This window comes from Pempheris klunzingeri, chromosome 13 (assembly GCF_042242105.1).
Source record: "Pempheris klunzingeri isolate RE-2024b chromosome 13, fPemKlu1.hap1, whole genome shotgun sequence".
Classification (NCBI taxonomy): domain Eukaryota; kingdom Metazoa; phylum Chordata; class Actinopteri; order Acropomatiformes; family Pempheridae; genus Pempheris; species Pempheris klunzingeri.
In genome coordinates, this window is record NC_092024.1 from 18210830 (window position 1) to 18231721 (window position 20892).

Here is a 20892-nt window from a genome sequence, read left to right on the forward strand (position 1 = left end):
GCAAGGCAGGGAGGCGTATCCTTCCCCCCCTCTCCCACTCCCCTTTACATACCACTCTGACTCTCTCTCCCTCTCTCAGCCTGTGCATTAACCAGACTACAACCTGCTTCAGACGACGCCCCGCAGCCCACGAGATTTCTGCCGTGCGCCTTTTTCGCTCGAGAGGAAACCATCGGGGTCCTATTATTGTCGGGCTGTGCGCTCGGGCTGCCCGCGGCATCACCTCAGCGATAGCAGAAGGGGTGCCAGCCAGAAGAAGAGGAAGAAGGGGAGGAGGAGGAAGAGGAGGAGGAGAGGAAGGGGTGTTGAGCGTATTCCGAATTGACGCTCAGAAATAAACAAGGAGACACCCTTTTTGGAAGACGTCTGTGGCGGGAAGCGACAGGGATCCGCAACTGAGTAAGTCGTGATTTACAGTGTGACCGTGTTTTCCCCGCGGCTGACCTGCTTTTGGTGATTTGTCCAGCGGCTGGTTGTGCAGCGGCGCAATATTTAAGCTTCCAGCCCGGCAGCATCCTCTGCCTCGGACTGGAGAGAAATGACAGAGCCGGACGGAGGGATGGAGACACGGAGAAAAACAAACCAAAAAAAAAAAAAACATCCCAGAGAAATATTGGCGTTAAATGTGCGTACTGGTGAGATTCCGCACTGTAAACACGATGCGTTGCGTTAATGTGAGGTTACAACAAGTCATCACAAGAGGCGCAGCATCCTTCAAGGGACATGCATGTACATTTAAGATAACAAGCTCACAATAAACTCTGGTTTGGAGGGGAAGAATCGCTGCATGATTATGTCATGTCAACATCCTGTATTAGATGCCCACAGGCCTGCTTGGCTGTACTGTACTACCAAGCCATGATACAGCCACACCGACAGGTGTAACGGGACGACATGTTTACGCGAATGCCTTTGATGGTCCATCATGTAATATCGATCTGCTTTGCGAGGAGAGTGTTTCAGGATGTCTGCTTTTTTTTTTTTTTTTTTTTTTTTTTGCCTCGACGGTGAATTTGCAGTGGCGCCAGCCGTGCGTGGCCCTCACTGCATGGGTGACAGATGCTGGCTGGTTGCAGGCTGTGGAGGAGAGCAGAGCAGAGTAACAGGAGATTCTATGGTGTGTTGTGATGTGAGCAGTCTGCTCCAACATGGCGCGCCTGAGCTGAAAACCTTGGCCATTACATACTCCTGTCTGGAATTTACACTGTGCAGTGGACCAGGCAGTTGGGTTTAGGATAGCAGAGAATGGGACTGTGCATCCTTAGCTGCCTGAGGTTTAGTTCAAATACATTACAGCTCAGGTGATGGAGCCTGGCTCCTCTGTCCTCATCATGTAGGCTCATGTGTGGGTTCACCTTCTGTGCATAGTCCTGTGTGAATAGAACAACATCAATAGGACCAACTCCTACATTTTTTTTTGCTCGTTTTTCATTATTACGTTTGATCACAGCGGGTATAGGCACAACCAGACAATGTGTGTTTTTGTTTGGTCTCGCGTCCATTGTTTGTCTCCTGGGTTTCTGGCCTGCGAACCTACGTGACTGTTGTCCCCAAGTTCATGATGATAGCACAGAGGCTAGAAAACACAACACACCCATCGCATTTCTAAGAGAATTTATGTGAGTCCCTGAAGTACAGACAGGACATCAACTCTTTGTTTTAATTATCTGAATAACTACAGCGACAACCTGTTTGATTCCTGGAAAAGCTGGGGAAATGAATAAGCACAGTGGAAGTGATGGACTCTCTGTGAAAGTTTCTTCTGTGGTGACTTTAAGCCAGACGTCTCGTCCATTTGTCCTGTCAGCCCAGGTGTAAATATGAGTTTTGAAAAGGAAGCTCAAGTGACTTGATTTCAAGTCCTAATGGTATGTTTTTGCGCAGTCAAGACTGATGTGATGTGTATCGATTAGACAGTAAAGTGGTCCGTACTGGCAAAATCTAGCATGAAAGTAGGCTCATATTTCTAAACAAGAGCCATTAAACAACACACTCTATCATGCCTTCATTCTCAGGAAACATAGCCAATCACAGTGCTTTGATTTCCTAAGATTGTATACATTAGTCCTCGTGTAATCATTAGACCACCAATGATTACATGTTGCACTAGTACCAATTAGAAAAAGCAGAACTACAGTCTCAGCAGCATGTGTCTGCTCACTGTTTGTTGTCTGTTCTGTCATTTTATTGTATGAGCGAGACATGTTAAGTCCACGTTAGGCCTCAGCCTGGCAGCGTGTGAGCTGAGGGTCTGTATCCGGTCGGCTGCTCTGTGTTGTGTCAGCGACTCGCAGTAGAGCTGACAGCACTTGTCTTGTCCACCCAATCGTCATGCGGCGTTATGGCTCTGGACAGCCACATTTCTCTTTGTGAGTTTTTGTGCGCTTATACGTCTTTGTGTGTTCGCAAATGTGCAGCCTCGTGTGAGCATTTTAGTCTGTCTTTGTATGCATGTAGGACAAAAAAAGATGGATTGTGTGTATTTCTGTGCGCTGGTGACTCTCCTGGCCTGGCAGTCTGGTTACTGGGTTGGATCTGCTGTCACCAGTTAGATCCTAATCTTGGACTATCAATGAAAAATTAGGTGAAATGTGAATGAGTGACACTTTTTTTTTTACTACAAGCTATCTGTAGTCAAAATGCCCCGGTTGCTCATAGAGAAGTCCACAGTGAGCTGGACTGGGAGAAAGTGCTGTGGTGACTGTTGCCAAAAAGAGCGCAGTCACTAACTGCCCTGATAAACACAGCTTAAATAGGCGAAGGACGTCCAAGGGACATTACAAATGTAGCCCACACATCATTCAAGTGGCTATAATTAATGTGTTTATGCTGAGAATGGATCACATTACTCTGTGAAAGGAATCGCTCGTAGTGACAAACCCCACAGTGGATTAACACCCAACGTCTGATTTCCCCCTCAGGTCTACAGAGCATTTTAGTGTTTTTCAGCCTGTTGTTTTGGTTTTGCCACAACTTTACTGTTATGATTCAGTCTCACTGCTCCTAATAACACCCACTGGAAAAAGTGACTAGCTGGCGAACATGGTGGAGCAAGACATCCACCTATCCATCCATTATCTATACCGCTTATCCGTCAGGGTCGCGGGGGAGCTGGAGCCAATCCCAGCTGACTTCAGGCGAGAGGCGGGGTGCACCCTGGACTGGTGGAGCAAGAGAGTTAAGACAGTTAATGCAGTTTTAATGAAAATGCTAAGGGGTTTAAGGAAACTTCTACTTTAAAAGTTACACCAAAGTGTGCACTATTTTATTTACTTACATAGCACTGCTACTGCATGATTGCAATTTCCTAGCATTTCAGTGACGGAACTGTTTGGTACAATATCATTAGCAGAGGAGAGCAGGCCTCTCACTGGTTTATGTCCTGCCCGTGAGCGAGTAGCCCCACAGTGATGGATATTGCTAATTACCCTCACTGACCTCACTGTCATTAAGGAATCATTTATGCAGTGGTTATAAAATCAGTCGAGGAAAATGAATGACATGCAATACAGAAGCCTTACGCTGCTGAAAGATGGTATTGTAGAGTGAAAGAGGAAGTGGAAGTGAAAGCTTGCTCAGCAAGTGATAAGGAGTAACATCTGGGCAGATAGTAGAGATGTGAGATATTATTTGATAATGTGATGCGATCCACCTTTCCCTTTCTGTCTCCAAGTTTCTTTGCTCTTTTTTATTCATCTCTGCCTCCTCTTTTCCTCCTGGATAGTCACTTTTTCTTTCTGATTATCTCTCATTACAGCCCCCCCCTCCTTGCTGCTTTGTCATGACAGATGAGGCAAGAGAGGATTTGTTTTTTTCACTCTCTTCCCAGCAGATAGACTGTCTTCTTCTGTCATTTTTAGCCACTAAGTAATTTTAATCTCAGAGGGAAATGTGCTCAGCAGTACAGCTTATGTGTGTGTGTGTGTGTGTGTGTGTGTGTGTGTCATGCACCCCTCCAGAAACACGCGCACACCCACATCCTCATATGATGATCACCAGTGTTGTTGCAAAGATAATATCAAAAGCACTATTGATAAGCGGCAGAGAGGGATCATCCATCTTTCTGCACTGTAGATAACGTGAATCTAACACCGCACATACACACACACACACATTCACATCTTTAAGGGGACAGACGAGAATATTAAGTCTTGTCCCAATAATTTTTTTTACGTGTCTCCAAAAAGATAGGACAGAGTGATATTAGTCAGACATGGTTTGTATAAACAATCGCTGAGACCTCTTGAGAGCCTTAAGTGAGGATTGGGATCTTGCCATAAGGGAAGGCACCCATTTGGCCTAATGGTTCCTGTGTTAACGTAGAGAGGATGCTCCAATAATGCAAGTCCATAGGCTTCCTCTATCCGGATATATAGAGTTTGCTGATTGACCAGAGAGGTTACCAAGACACAGGAGACAGTCCACTATAGAAATTGACTGTAAACATAAAAGCAATGCTGTTAGCAGGTCAAGGTGATGCTAATGCTGGTGCATTGTTTTAGATAAGGTCAATAATTTAAACCAACAAACTATTCACTCATCCTAATTCATTTCCCTTAACCCTTTGAAATAGCTTGAAGAGGCAGAGACAAAAAAAATGTTTATAGCATTTCTGTGCAGGAATTTTTGTAATCTAGCATCTAACAATCATGTGAGACATCCCTAATGCACCACACATGGAATGGGACATTATGCATTCACCCGAGATTTCATACATTCAGATTTAGGCATGTGAGAACTCTCCCACAAAGGACACATTGTAAAAATGTTGTTGCTCTAGCGGAGCTGTTTCATGGCAAGCAATAGAAGAGAGATTGACCCTATTTCTAGGGCACCCGGATTCAACTCCTCAAGTCAAGATTCCCAGGTGTAGAACTGCTGTTTTGTTGCCAAACTAAATGACAACCAGAAGTGTAAAGGACCCCAAAGGTCCCGTATTCTGCTCATTTTCGCACTTGTATTTGGAAGTCTTCCTAGAATAGGTTTACAGGGTTTAATGTTCAAAAACAATTTTTTTCTCATAGCAGACATGGATTCCAGTCACTTTCTGGACTTTATGTGCTTTGCTCGTAAAGTCTTCATGTTACCAGAAGCTGGCGTTAGTCAGGGAAAAACAATGGTGGACAGTGAGGTGGAATCAAGAGGTCTTCAAGTGGGCAGAGACAGTCAACCTGCTGAAAGTGGAGCAGGAGGAAAAGAGAGAGGGTCGTCTTTTCTCAGAGTTAGAGGGTCTCTAGGCACACAAGGGACACATTTTTATGCATTTTGCACAATATGTGGCCTTTAAGATGAAGTTAGGATGACTCCATGCTTCAGTGCTTTGAGCAGAGCTGTTGCACTCTCACCCAAATTTGTATTTTCTCATCTTTCATCTGTGACTTCAAAGATGCTGTGTCCATATTTTCCCATGGTTTACAAGCTGAACCTGTGTTCTGACCTCCATGTGGTGGCTGTATTCAAAACACAGGAATCAATAAAGTGCCACACGAGCTGTAGACTCAGCATCATGCACTGTCTGGATATATAGAAATTAGCAAGCATTAGCAAGACCACGACTGAACAGATTTGCAGTGTAATGGTTTGTCGTTGTGGAAGTAATGAAGGTTGAGTGCGGTCAAGTGAAGAAATACGGATATGAGGCGAGTCGAAGAGAGGGAATACTGATAGAGAAGATAAGTGGTGGGGAAGTCCCCTCGGCTCAGGGTTTTCCAGGAGACTTGGAAGAGGCAGATCAAGAAAAAGGGTGAGAGCAGGGACAGATGTTTTCAGTCACACTCACAATCACACAGCGATTGCTCAGGTGTGCAGAGGTGAGAATGTAGGCTGCATCTGAGCTTTCCTCTCAAGCTCTCTTTTTTTCATTCTTTACACAATGTCACTTTTGTGCGTGTACAAATGAGATCAGCATTGCGAATGCCTCCAAGGGAAGAATGTGAAACTGTGTGCTGTCATCCCCACCTTTGAGCGGAGCAGCTAGGGATACCTTCAGATCCTTCAGAGTGGAGAGAGAAAGTAACCATCATAACCCTCACTCCTCCCTGACCTCCTCGTCCCATCCCACATGTCAAAGTCCATGTGTTGCCTCTCATTTTTCTCCTCAGTGTGGATGTTGTGTAGTATTCCACTCTCCTCTGTACTGACAGAGCTGTTAGTTATGGGTGACCTCTCGGGGGGGAAAGGGGTTTTACCCTCTGACCCCTGGAACACTAACATGTGACCTCAGCGGACTTCCTCCAGTTTTTATTGGCACCATGATGTTTATGTTTGGCAGAATTTGTGTTGTGCCTCAGATAGAAGGATGTAGAGCTGCAAGTGTGGTGGGCTGAGTGTGTGTGTGTGTGTGTGTGTGTGTGTGTGTGTGTGTGTGTGTGTGTGTGTGTGTGTGTGTGTGTGTGTGTGTGTGTGTGTGTGTGTGTGTGTCTGTGGCCGGGGCAGAAAGACAGGGAGGAGCATTGTTGTCCCTGTGTTCTTTTGGCCTGAAGGAAGGAAGCCGTGGAAGTGGGGAGTAGAGAGTAGGAGAAAGAAGTGCCACTCCAACACAGCGAGTGTGAAGGGGATTTGAGATTAGTTTCCTCTTCCAGACTCTCATAGTTTTCTAATGCAGGGCCAAGGTCATTAAGCTCAAGAGTCATTTCACAGTCATCATTCTTTCTGAAGAGGAAACCTTTTTGTGCCAGACAGTGGTATTTTGTGTGTATGTATTAGTGTGTGTCACATTTGATTCATCCAAGAATAGAATATGTTGTCAACATATGGGATTTAAAGAGTAAATAATAGGTCATTTAACCCTAGAACACTAACCTAACAGTTAGTAGGACCGTCACTAATGTCGAGTATATTTTACCTGATATAATATACCTGATAAAAAAATACAAGTAAAACAATACATGGCAAATTGAAGTACTCTTCTTTCCCCTATACAACGTCTCATAAAACAAAAAAAAAGGTATCATGGGGGGACCCTATAAAAAGGCTCCAAAATGAGTGAAAAATTAGGGAATCTTTAATGAAAAATTCCTTAAAAAAATAAATAATGAAACACAATGAAAATCATCAATCAACCACAATCGTGTGAAAATCACCCGACGGTTAATTGGTCCTTAAGTTAGCCAATATTTTCTCACGTTTCCGCCTCTGGCAGGAGTTCGTTTTTGTGTGTGTTCTGGGGAGTTTCATTATGGCAGCGCAATATCAGTTAAAAGGTTCTTGCTGTTATGAATTAACACCCGAGTGAATGCAAGGGCTCTATAGAAAAATGGAAAGGCTGTTGTAATGTGCATGATTTGTTGAGTGACATGGTGTATTAGAATGATTCTCTCAGTGCCTTTCATTTTTCCCTTTGGCTCCCTGTCTCCTCTGCTTGATGACATAACTGTTACTCTGACTGGAAGATATTGCCTCTCGAATATCTCTAACAAGCTTCCATGTATTTTTCCTAGTTTTTGGATGACAATGGAGGTCATTGGTACAGAAAAATGTAAACTATATCAGGCTTTAACTACAAAGACAAGGCCTGTCAGTAGGATCAATTTGTTGTTAGTTGGGTTCTTATCCTTTAAAACAGTTGAGTTCAATAACTCTCCTCCTGAGAAATCTTGTGGTTTTGTTCCTTTTTTCAAAATTTTATCAATATTTTTTTTCCCTGTAAAACCAAGGGACGTCCCACGTGGCTGCTGTAGGTGTTACGTAAGTTGCATTGTGCAATGAAGTGTTTACTATCTAATGAAGCACAGATGCTATAAAAGCAAGCTTTCTAAACAAGCTGTGCATCTGAGCGTGGGAGGCAGGATCACAGTCTGTATGTTGCTGTGTCCAAATCCAGGTTGTAGTGGGATTTAAGATTGTCATAATGGTGATTTTGTAGCTTAGATAGTTAATATAATGTTTCTTAACCCAAGTGTCAGGACATAGTATTGCAATTGGCTGTAACAAACTTTACAAAAACTTGCTTTTTAAAAGTTTTAAAAGTCGTGTTTTTGTCACAGCAAGGGCTATAAGTTTGTACAATGACAGGTGCAAGTATGATGCTATCATCAACCACAACCAGCGATTGAGTCATAGGAACAGCTGTATTTTATTTGGGTTTAGTGCATCCAGCCAATTCAGTGGAAGAACATCCATCTCCTCTCACCTTGGAAAGGGGAGTTTTAAATCCAGGTTGGGTTTTAGATCAACACGATATCCCTAAACAAAGATGCTCAGCAGGATTATTATTCATTTAGCTCCGTTGGCATTAAGGTAATCACTTTCAGGGCATCTCAGTGCAGATAGAGTGTGTGTAAAGTGACTGCTGGTGCCAGAGGACCATGAGCACAATGCTATTAGAAGAGGATGCTGGTGGTGTATGCAGGCAGTTAATGTATTCCTGGAAATGCTACAGCAGCAGTGCACTCATTGGGGAATAGGGCCAGTCATTAGTCCATTTGCCTGATTTCTTCTGCCATGCACCTGCCTTGACATATTGACAAAAACTAGTTTTAGTTTGTTGTTTTCTTGTAAGGCTGCCGGCTGAGACCACTTCCTCTGTCAGTCACGTCTGACTGATAATGTCGATCTATCTATTAGGCTATATTTATCTGTCTCAATATGTTTCTGGTGGCTTGTCTGAGAGCGACTGCCAGCCTCCATGGATGTCTTCCTTTCTCAGCCATAAATGTAATTACTCCTCTAACCGTGCCGGTCTATCTGCCTGCTCTCCTTTCTCCCGGTTTGTCCATAATTTATGAGAGAGGCAGCAGGACACAGGCCCACGATGTTCTAACACGGTGGACATATTTTTTCCAGTACATCTTAACAATTCATTACAGCTGTAGCCTAGAGGTTAGGGAAGCAGGGCCAGCACTCAAATTTAGGCTGGAATTGAGCAAGCATGGAAAATCTGAGCACTTAACCCCTCATTTGGTGCAATGGACATCTCCTGTTAACTTTAGCACAAACTGGATAGTCATGATCACAACTCACAGAGCCACATGACAGATCTTCCACAGGTTGATTGTTTTCACCAACCTTGTTTTAGGTGAACGCACGAGTATCAAACCTCCGTAGCACCAAAACCCAGCATTGGTTAGATTCGTAAGTCTTGCAGACTTATTTTTTGAACAGATATTTCCTTATTTGAATCATACTTTTGATTCAACAAAGTATGTATTTTTACTTGAAATGTTACGTAATTTATGACACTTTTCTGTGTTGCGTAAACACACAAATAAACCTTGTGCAACCTGATAATCTGATGTCATATTAGCTATATGTTCTATGTTAATTTAATACAGAATTCAGCCTTTTCAGCCAAATTATGTGGCTATAAATTTCTGTTGAATTGAGTGACCATCTGATGTCCATGTGACACATTTATTTTGTGTCAGGTGCACATAACTCTCATGTTGCTCCTCTGGAGCATTTTGTCCGCACGCCGTTGCCAATTAACTTTTGAGTAAAGTTGGGATTTAGGTTGTACACTTGTTTTTGACTCTGGGGAAAGATGTCCTGCATTTTTCACAACGGATGTATTCAACAGAGGTAATTAACATTAATAGAGAAACATGTGACTGGATCTGTCTGAGCCTCCAGTGTCCGTGCAGTTTCCGCCTGTCATGGCCATGCTGTCGGTGTGTTCTGCTTCGTCTCTGCTGATGCTCACAGTGACCTCTCCCAGGTCAGGATGGTCAGCCAGCGCTTCCAGGCCTCCTTCACACCAGTGATGAACTGATCCAGATGAATCCCCTGATGCTCTGTCAGCAAACTGTCCTGCTTCCACTGTAACCTGAGGGCTGGAAAGGAAAGGACATGTAGGGAGACAATAAGTTAGAATATAGCAGTGCACAGCATTATCAATGCATGAATTAAGGTCTTAACAACAAAATATACTTTGGAATTTGGAGCTTTATTTTATTATTAATTAATGAATTTGGCAGTGCTCACTTGCCTTATTTAGTGAGATTATTATCTCCAAATGTTTTTTCCCTCTTTGTCTGTGCTTTGAATGTGTCTAAACAGTAGAATATGTGTGTATTTATGTGTGTAGTTAAGGGTTGATCAGATGATTGTGGGTTTTCACTTTTTCTCCAAAGGGTGTCCATGTGATGGGGATGTGGCTTGTTGGGAGAACAGAGAGCAGTGTGGTGTTTGAATATATGTGTGTAGACCTGCAGGGAAGCCAGAAATGGGTGCATAAACCCTGGATGATACAGAGTGTCCTTCCATGAGACACACATGAGGTTTCTGTGAGACTTACAGCTCACAGTGATTGGACAGAAGCTTCTTTATATTTTGATAGGAGCCAGTGTTATTGCACTGCACGCCCTTGTGTGGGAAATGCCCACAGTTCAAGCCTTGTGAGTGCATAGTTAGAAAATGATGCAATCCAATTCAAACCAGTGACAGTGGGTGTCCTGGCTTCTCATCAGGAAGAGGAGTGACACGATCAAACAGTTTTAACACATTTTACTGGCACTTGAGAGGGATGAGTGGGGAGTGATGTAGAGTTGTTGTGTCATAGCTGTTTTGTAAGTGAGTTTGGACCAGTGCAGAGAAATGAGGATCCCATATGTGTGGTGATGCGCTTTCAATCTGGCCTGGAAAAGGCTGCTAAGATGTTGTGGCCACTTTATGTGCTTTACACACCACCTTCACAAAAATAGCAACCTGAGACCCCTGTCAGAGTCAGAGGGGTCCTCATTCCAACACACTGTAACGAAGTTTTTGCTATTATGGCGAGATAATTATGGCTATGTAAAGATGTCGTTTTATATTGAGACTGGGAGGCAGTGAATCATGAATCATTCATTTAATCGTTCAGTTAACTTTATGTAGTGGCCAAGACAATTTCAGCCGTCCTTGAAAGTATCATACACGATGTGGTGTCATACATAATGACTTTCCTCGTACATAAATTCAAATAGAGATATTAAACCACTAATTATCCAGTTGTCGTAAATGTAAATGAGGGGTATCGTAATTAGGACTGCAGCTAACCAACCATTATCTTTGTTTTTGTTTTTGTCAAGTAATCAATTAATCGTTTGGTATATAAAATGTAGATTCCCAGAGTCCAAGGTGTCCTCTTCATATGTCTCGTTTTGTCCGACCAGAACTCAAGGATATTCTCTTTACAATTATAGAAAATAAAGAAAGGTGGAAAATTTCAAAAGCAAACAATTCAAAAGAAGAAAAAAAATTGAATTTCATTTGTTTGAAATGTACTTAGAAACAGACAATTTGCTATCGATCAAGTAATGAATTAATCAACTGATTGTTTCAGCTCCAATCTTAGTTTTTAATCTTAAAAACTGATTTAGTTTTAAGAAAAAAGAGTCTGCACACTTGTTCAGACGCACTTGCATCACAGTATCATGCACCATATGACACTTATAGTGTATCATTAGTCATTTTTGAGGAAGACTGAAACTGTGATTGCTTTGTCCTGTTTCAGTCGAACAGTCGCAGTCCTTCTATTCTTGCTTGAGCTCTGCTTCCGTCCATCCTCCATCCTGGAGCTCTGGTCTGGAAACTATTAGAGCAGGAATCTCCAGCAGTGCCCTGCTAGCACATTAGCATGCCTTCCCTTACTCTCCTTGACAGGAAGGAGACACTGAATTAGTATCAACAGACAGATATTTAACCGTAGTCAATGGGAACCCGTTGGAAGGTAAATGACTGGAGAGTGAAGGCTACGGCCCCGATGTGTCACGTCTGATGTTGGTGGTCATGTGTGGTTTTAATTATTTCTTTATGTATATCACTCTATTTTTCCCTCAATCTGTCTCTCTTGTTTTTTACAGGATGGCTGAGGTGTCACAAGAGGAAAGACTCCAGGCCATTGCTGTAAGTTATTTCATTAGACACACACATATATTTACACTCTTTTCTGTTCTTGCTCACACACAAAGTGCACATCAGGGCACACTGATAGCAGGAGAAACAACAAATCATTGCTGCTTGTCAGGATCTGACCGCCTGTCTTAATGACTCAACCATTTAGATACCCATCTCCTTCACCCATTAGAGGACATTGAAGGCTAATGCAGTAGCTACAGATCACTGCCATTTTCTGTCTGTGTTTCTGTGTCTCAGTGTCTCGCTTCCTTTTATTTTCTCCACGCTTTATCGTCCCTCTTTATCTATTAAGAGTCTCTTTGTCTACACACAATATCTAGGTTTTTTGCCCAATATAATTATGCATATTGTAATTTAAATGTAAACATTTGCAGATTTAATCTGAACATGTTGGAACATCAAACCTTTAATTTATCTGTCAACAGAAATGGCCTTTGTAAAAGATGCTTAATGTAGCATACTGCTTAACAGTATTACTAAGTGCTACTTACATTATCAACATTAGGATGGCAACACCAACTTTCTCAAAAAAGTAGTAGTATGTGTTCAATTTCTCATCATTATTTCAAACATTTTCCTGAAACTGACCTCAAGATTCTTTTATTTGTCATTTTACAACATCAGGTTGCACAACAAAATGAAACTTGTTGTTCCTTCATGCCACACACACATAGAGCATATACAATTAATTACAATTAAGTATCAAAAATAGAATGAAATATACATAGAGAATTATTAATGTCCGTATACATGTATGCATCCAGGAAATAATTCTGAAGACCTTTTTTTTTTTTAAATTGCATCTGGGGGAACGTAAACAGCAGCAACATGATAGTGTTGATAATACGTACGTGTTCATCTTCACATTAAAAGTTCGACATCTGGGAATCGTTGTCCATAAACTCTGACTACATTTGAGCACCAAGCATTAAAGATGTAAACGCAGAGTTCACCTTCCCTCATCCTGCTGGATTCTGGCGCTCGATTGACTATGAACACGGTCCGCCCGTCGAGAGCAGTAGCTTAATCCGGGGCCTTGAGATGGAGCCAGGTCTCTGTGAAGATGTCAGCACAACAGTCTTCAGATTTCCCGTTGCTTGGCCAGCCCGAGCTCCATTTCATCCATTCCACCTTCCCGCGTCCGGACATTAACCATGAGCAGCCTTGGGTCCAAGCTGGGTTAGCTTGACATATGGAGTGAATAAGATGTGCCTATAAATATGTGGCACATATATTAACTTCTAACTTTTCCTCTCTTACTCCTTTTTCAGACTCACTGAGCAAATACACTGATTTACATGATGCACCCAGTCAAAAGTTAAATCATCAGTGCTACCATTAAAGGCTGGGCTGAGTGCTGTTCAAAATGTTGTGATGTTTGATGTCGATAAGATACCTGAGTTTCAGTACTAACGCCTAATAAATGTGGTACCAGGCCTATTAATACCACAGTGCAGTGTACTTTAAAAACATCTATTTATAATATTCTTAGTATTGTTTTGTGCACTTGCAGAGTAATCGGAATGTGTATGTGTTGTAACAGGAGAAAAGGAAGAAGCAGACAGAGATTGAAAACAAGAGGAGGCAGCTGGATGATGACCGGCGGCAACTCCAGCATCTCAAGGTACGCACATGCTCACTTTCTTATGAATACACATTTTGCATGTGCCCTATTTGTCCTGTACTTGTGGGAATACTTTTTGGTGTAATTAGCTTTTCTGGGGGAAAAAGAAATCACAATAATGTAAAATATTGTCCGCAAACACGTGGAGAGTCTGTTTTATTTTTGTTTTATTGTAACCTTATTTTGTAGTTTAAGCAGACATGTTATAGCAAGCAAAATTAAACACTAGTGTTCTTACGGGCAATATTGCAGATTTAAGATGAAGAAGAAGAAGTAGCACCGTATTGAGCTTTATTCGCTGCATTGTGTGCTGGACACAATCAGAGCTTTTCCAAGTCTTTGCACAAGGAACGAGACTGGACAAGCTTTCCTTGCTTAATACTTTTATGCCCTTAGCAGTGGGCTTGGGACACATGTTTCCACTTTACCTGTTATTTCTACCTTACGTAGGCAGATGCTGACATCAGCATTACTCAGTTCAGGGAAAGAAATACATCCTCAGGTCCTTGAATTAACAAAGAACTAGTGAGTGTTATTTTCCACATTGCACAGCTTCAGTTTCATTCACAACACCTCAATAACATTATGACAATGCGCATGGTAATTAGAGTGCCTCTACTCATAGTGGCTGTGATTAAACACATTGAATCGATAAAGAAAAGACAGCTTGAAAGTAAATGTGAACTGTTATTATGGCTGTCAAGTCTCAGAACACCTATAAGCACTTTTGATCTCCAATGTGGTCAGACTACACGTTGTACTAACCAGTTCTTTTTAACTATAAACCATCCCTAAATCTCCTCATCCATACTCTTCACCTGTTGCCCGGAAACTCTGTCCTTCCTCTTTGGTTAAGGACAAACATACTATACCACCCTTTTGCCTTTTTTCCCTATGTTGCTGTGAAAAATAACACCAGGGTCGGTTCAAAGCGTCTTAGCTGTAAATGACAGCAGCCACAGCTTTTGTAGTCTTTGCTTTGGTTTTTGCAAATGCCGCCATGTTGCGTGGACAGACAAATCTCAAGTTGCAGTGAGTGAACTGGTGTATTTGCACCGTGTTGTTCATCGTCCTCTGAGGACACTCCAATTTCACTTTGTTTGAAAAGTGCCGGAGCCCTCACGCTGATAAGACTGATATATTTATGAATAAAATTCTTTCCAAGAATTTCCCTCACTCTTACCAGAACCTGAAACAAGCTGACAGTAATATTACCTGCCAGTTCTGTGTTTTCAGGAATTTAGTTGTACATGTGAGCAGTGTTGGACACCCGAACAACAAAATTAAACTCAGCAATTCCTTTCAAATCCGTCAATCCCACATAGTGAGATACTCCCTTACTGCTGCTGTCACGGAATGTTCAGAATGGACACCAGATAACACCAGCAGCTCCTCCACATGCTGTTTATACACACACACACTCCCTAAAAAGCACACATTCAAATCTGCGTGCGAGTGGACACACGCTCATTATATCAGAGCCAAGGCTTTTGTCAGCGCGAGTGTCAGCACTATCAAAGCTATTTCAGCCCCAGACAATCCAGTAGGTCGCAGATACAAGCAAAGGTTGCAGTGTGTATACGCCTGCACAGGAGTGTGTGTCTTTGTGGCAAAAGTGCCTGTGACCTGTGCTATTACCGCTGCGTGCTCCCACTTTTTCTATTTTCAGAGCAAACCTTTGCTTGTGTGTCACTGTACGTGTGTGTGTGTGTGTGTGTGTGTGTATTCGTTTTTGTGTGCACTGCTATATAAAAGAACACAGAAGCCTCAGACAATGCAGAGGGCTTTGGCAAAGGAAACAGATTTTTGTCCCACTCCCACCAACAGGAAACGGCTCTTACACCCACCGCACCCCGGTTTCGTCTCACACGCAGACAGCACACGCATAGACACAGGCACACCGAGGGGAAGTGTAATCACGCTGTACAGGAGCATTAGAAGGTTCTTTGTGCTAACCACAGCAAGTATTGCTTTTCCAGAGGTGGCGTTCATGTGAAAAACCCAATAAATGTTTCAGTTTACACACCACATTTTTATGAGGGTGTACCTGCCCCACCATTAACTCACATGAATACAGGATCATGCGCACACATGCACACATAGTCACACTCTCAGTGTGGATAAAACAATGAGATGATGTAATACCATGTTGTTAACACAGAAAGCATTCATACGAGTTCTGTTTTTAATTAGCAAGCCATGACAGATACGATTATGCATTCTGGCAATCCCCTTAATTAAAACCTCTGAATATCAACATCGTATGTTATCTAAATATGTAAAACACACAGGTTATAGGGGGTCATATGCAAAGTAATGTTCCAAAAATGAAATGACAGAAATAACAGTGCTAATAATTTTCCATGTGTAATAATCTGGCACATGTACACACTACCTCACTACCTCATCTGTATGGTGACTATGAAGCACCAACAACCTGTTAGCTTAGCACAAAGGCAGGAAACAGGGGGGGGGGGGGGGTTATATCTTCATTGTTTAATCCATGCAAAAGCCAAAGAGTTGTGGTTTTACAGGGGTACATGCCACCAGCTTTCTGGAGGTGGATTTTGTTGTTTTTAGTGTTTATGCTAAGCTAAGCTAACCATGCCCAGCCCGCCACCCCTACATGTTTAACTCTAATTCCCTTAAAACATATTAACAATTTTACATGCTACTCAAGTCAGCACAACAGCTGATAAAATAAGAAGAATTGCATAGACTGGATAAATTGTATTGTTGAGAAAGTGAATTATATAATTTCAAAGAATAAAACACTTTGGGATGACACTTTGTAGAAGGAAATACGGTAAATGAACTTTGAAACAAAACTCTTTTCCCCACAGCTGCTTAATACATCTAGATTTATGTGTGTGTGTGTGTGTGTGTGTGTGTGTGTGTGTGTGTGTGTGTATATGTGTATGTGTATGTGTGTGTGTGTGTGTGTGTGCGTGTGCATGCGCGCTTGTATCACAATTCCGCCCTTTGTCTGCTACGTTAGCAGCTTTTACTCCAAAGAACAATGGAGAGAGACGTAACTTCAGCGCTTCAGCTTTACAACTGCTTTTGCAGACTGGTGTGTGTGTGTGTGTGTGTGTGTGTGTGTGTGTGTGTGTGTGTGTGTGTGTGTGTGTGTGTGTACGCATGAGTGAGTACATTAAGTGATGTCAGGCGTTGTGGTAGTAGGGTGTGGCGAGAGAGCGAGCAATATTGGAGGGGGGGATAGACAGTGAAGCTGGGCTGGGGTATGAAGAGTGTTAAATTACACCGTGTGAGTGTGTGTGCTGTTAAGCTCGGTGTAACTGCATGGAGCTAAATTACTGAATGGAGAAAATAAGAGTTGAAAGACATCACCGTGCACTTTAACAGTTCAAAAGAGATAAACACAGATTGGAATTGGGCGGGAAATATAGCCAGATTCTTACAACCACATTCAGCATAACATGAACAAAAACCCATAAGTTCATGAACTTTATCACGGATAGAGATGCATACTAGAGAGAGGAAGGGGCGAGTCAGTGAGAAAAAAATATGGGGGGAGTTTTTCTGTTGAAAATCTCGTTGCATCACTGGAGAGGAATTCACATCAAGCACAGGTCCAGATTTTCAGTCCAGCTCATGAAAACAAGAGCTTTTCCTAACACTTTTCCATATGGCCAGGCAGGGTTGTCTTTCACTGCATGGTCTAACAGCTGCGAGTAAGACACACTGTTATATTTACCTCAAAGCATGCCAAGTATTTGCTTTGATATTAGCTTATCTAAGGGAGGGAATGTGGATGGGGAGTCAAGATTATGATGCAGGACTAGAAATTTAAGGAAAGAAACATTGATTGAAAAAGAGATTGGACGGTAAGAGAACAATAATTAACTTTATCTAAAATAACTAGAATGAGACTAATGAGACTACAGTCAGTAAATTTAGTCACAGTCAGTGCTCTCAACTTGCCCATAAAGTTACTATTGTAATCACTGTCGACCTCCAGGAAATGTCGGATGTGGTTTAAAGATTAGAACTATTTTGTTTTTATCTTTAAGTGACTTATCTAGATTTCCATCCCCATGCTCATCTTAGTATAATAGGAGGATTATATCTTAGTTTGGATTTTTCTGCCCAATGCCACAGGCCTCGATGCTCTGGCTGTGTGCCATAGTCCACTTGGCAACAACAAGTTGGCAGCAGCTGAAGTATGTGACAGAATCACTGAGTGGCAGCAGTCAGCAGAGAAGTGCTGGACGCGCTCACTGGTCGATTTTCGTTGTAGATTAGCAAAAGGGCTTGTCATTCTCCATGAAAGTGCCACTAAGCTCTTCTGAAAGAAATTATGTGTCCACGTGAGAAAGGGTAATAACTTGTAACATTTAGGGGCGACTGAAGTTCTGCTAATGACTTAATCAACTGCTCCTGATGAAAGAGGCATGATGAAAAGTCCTCTGTTCCTTTTTTTGTTATAGCTGACATACACAGTCACACACCAGACACATGGGGGCTTAGGGGGAATTATAGTGAAATGTGTTCCTCTTTTTACCAATATCATTTATAGAAAAAGCAAATAGATTCTCTGCCTTCATTCTCGCTGTTCATTTTCAACGACATGTCTGTATTTGTCATGTCGTCCTGCAGTCTAAGGCACTGAGGGAGCGCTGGTTGTTAGATGGAGCTCCAGCGGAGGAAGAGACTCAGAAGCGTCTGCAAGAGGATGAGGTGAAGACCAAACTCCTGGAGCAGGTCATCCTCAGGTCAGCATCTAAAAACGCCAGCACATTCCCAAATATTTTCTGTACTACAGCAAAACCGTAAGCTGCAGGGCGGATGAAGATGTATCCTCTTATTGTTATTGTTTATTAATCATGGAATAGAACCCTTTTGTCACACTAGACAACATTAGAGACAGAGGTGGTATTTTTGTACATCTTCGGATAAGAAAATGGATTAAGGGCTAACATTTTCAGCTAGATGAAATATTAAGTAGCACATCGTAGTCCTATTTTTTTGTAGATCATCTGGTCGTGTAGTCAAAGTTTTCCTCTCTATATATTACAGTTTCTGTGGTGTAAATAAATTACAGATGAATTTTAATGATTAATTTGCTCGTGTTTGTGTGTTTCTATAACAGGCTGGAGCAAGAGATAGAAGAACTGGAGACAGATGAGCCAGTCAAGGGTGTGGCCAAAGAAAATGGAGGTAAGTCCAGTACCCATGGCAACATATGATCACACTGGAAACTATGGCAACACATCATGAACACCTGTGTCAGAAAGAGAGAGCGAGCTAATAATGGCCTTTTCATCTCCTCTGTTAAATTGTCCCTCTCTGCCGGAGGTCATTAAAACAATATTTCCTTTCTTTCTTTGTATCTCAGACTTACTCTGACCACCCTCTTTCTTTTAGTGCTCTCCTAACCTCTCAGTGATTCTCTGGTGCTCCCTATAGGTGAGAACGGAGTAGTGCAGACCTCTGGTCAGACCCCCAAGAGGGAGGTGACAGGGATTGAGGCCAAGCTGCTGGGTCCCAGTCCTGACCAAGCCAGCGCAGACAACCCGGTCACCCTGGTGTTCATGGGCTACAAGACCGTCGAGGAGGAGCAGGAGACCTGCACGTCCTTGGGAATGGAAGGGGTGGATGGCAACGTCAAGGCTGAGTTTGTTGTGATTGAGGATGGGGAGGGGAAAGCGGGCGGAGAGGCAGCCACAGAAGAGCAGGCTCCACCCAACGGGAGCATGGCGGAGAAAGAAAAGGCCAATGGAGGTGGAGAGGAAGGAGAGAAGGAGAAGGAGAAGAAACAGACCTGCAAATGCTGCACGGTCATGTGAGCAGTGTGTGTGTGTGTGTGTGTGTGTGTGTGTGTGTGTGTGTGTGTGTGTGCACACCTGCAACTGTGCAGGCACGTGTGCCATTGCATGTGTCTGTATTTGCAGATGTGTGTAACTTTGTGTTTGTGTGGGAGAGTGTGCGTGTCTGTGTTTGTGTGTGTGTACGTGTGTGTGTATGTGTGTGTGTGTGTGTGTGAGTGTGTCAGAACTGGAAAAAAAACAACAAAAAGCCGAAGTACAGTTACACAGCCAATATACCAACAATGAGAGCCAATACAAGCTCCAGCTACAACAACAAGAACCACAAAGACTCATAAGTACACTCTGCTCTGTATACTTTCTTTGATATGTATTTGACTTTTGATTTCTATTGATATTTTTCTATTTTTCTGTCTTGACATTTATATTGTATTCAGTATGTATATCTTTATTATGGGACTGTGTACTGTAAGTTCATTGTTATTATTGTTGGAAAAAAAAGAAAATGTATTAGCTCTCTGGAGTGTACTGCTACCCACTGGGGGAAATCTGGAAACTTTAAATCATTTAAGTCAAAACAGCAAACTATGAAGGACACAGATGCTTAAATATATACTATATTTCTCTGTGTAGGCCTACCAACTATTTATCGGTCAATTTCATATTGCAATATTGTCTAAGATATTATTTTAAATAGTATTTTAATATATTGATATGAAATTATGTTTTATACAATGTATTTATTGTTTTTGGTTCTCTTTATCATCTCCAACCATTAACTGCATGTAAGCTTGTAAGCACTTCCAGGTTCGCGTTACAATCATAACAAGTGTCTGTGCTTTCTTAGACTCATATGTGCTCATATCTTTAGTCACATAAGTCTTTCTATCAGTAACGGTTAATATAATTGGCAGTGTTAGAGATGTGCATTACGTTTAAAAAACAGCACGGAGACAAAGAGGCTAATTAGAACAGTGACCATATTGCAAACCGCACTAGCTTCTCATAGATGCTCTATGTGACACATGTACACGAAGATCACAGCTTTTGTGTTTTTTTAAATAAGATGGATACACTCACTTTATGATTAGTGGTCATGACGAACATTTGCGCAACAATTAGAAATGCTTAAATGATTTTGTTCTCTCGACAGTAGAATCAGTGTAAATCTTATGAGGTAGCACTGCATGAAGCCTTGCAACTGTTTTGACTGTCTTGTCACTTGTTAGGTCTTTATTATACGCTATCACGTTCACTTGAATGTAAATCCAGGGGTTAAATTGGGATTCGTTCTACCGTAACGAGAGGAGGCGGGCTTGCTCAGCTCACCGCTAAAAAGAAAGCTTTTTGTCTCTTCATGAACCAAATAAAATCTGATGATACTGTAATTTCACTGTGTGTTTGTCGGCTGCTGGTTTCTGTCCTGCTCGCTCCCAGTTTAACCCCTGACTCTTTGTCTGTAGACCTGGGCCCAAGAGTACTTGAATAGATTCACAGAAAAGGATTTGGGGCATTTGAATAGACTTTTATCACAAATAATGATATACTCCGGGTACCTTGAATCCTTCCAGCCTCAGAACATTATATAAAGAATTTAGTTGTACCAAGGTATCCAAGCTTTTTAGTGATTATTGCATTAGGACT

The 20892-nt window shown here is 42.1% G+C and overlaps 1 protein-coding gene across 1 annotated transcript; it reads left to right on the top strand.

The window, feature by feature from the left end:
* The first annotated feature begins 207 nt into the window (after positions 1–207).
* On the top strand, positions 208–20892 carry palm1b (paralemmin 1b). The gene is made up of 6 exons (XM_070843022.1): positions 208–399; positions 11781–11823; positions 13379–13459; positions 18080–18195; positions 18573–18640; positions 18890–20892. Exons 2-6 carry the CDS (start codon positions 11782–11784, stop codon positions 19267–19269), a joined length of 687 nt encoding a protein of 228 aa, XP_070699123.1. The 5' UTR covers positions 208–399; position 11781; the 3' UTR covers positions 19270–20892.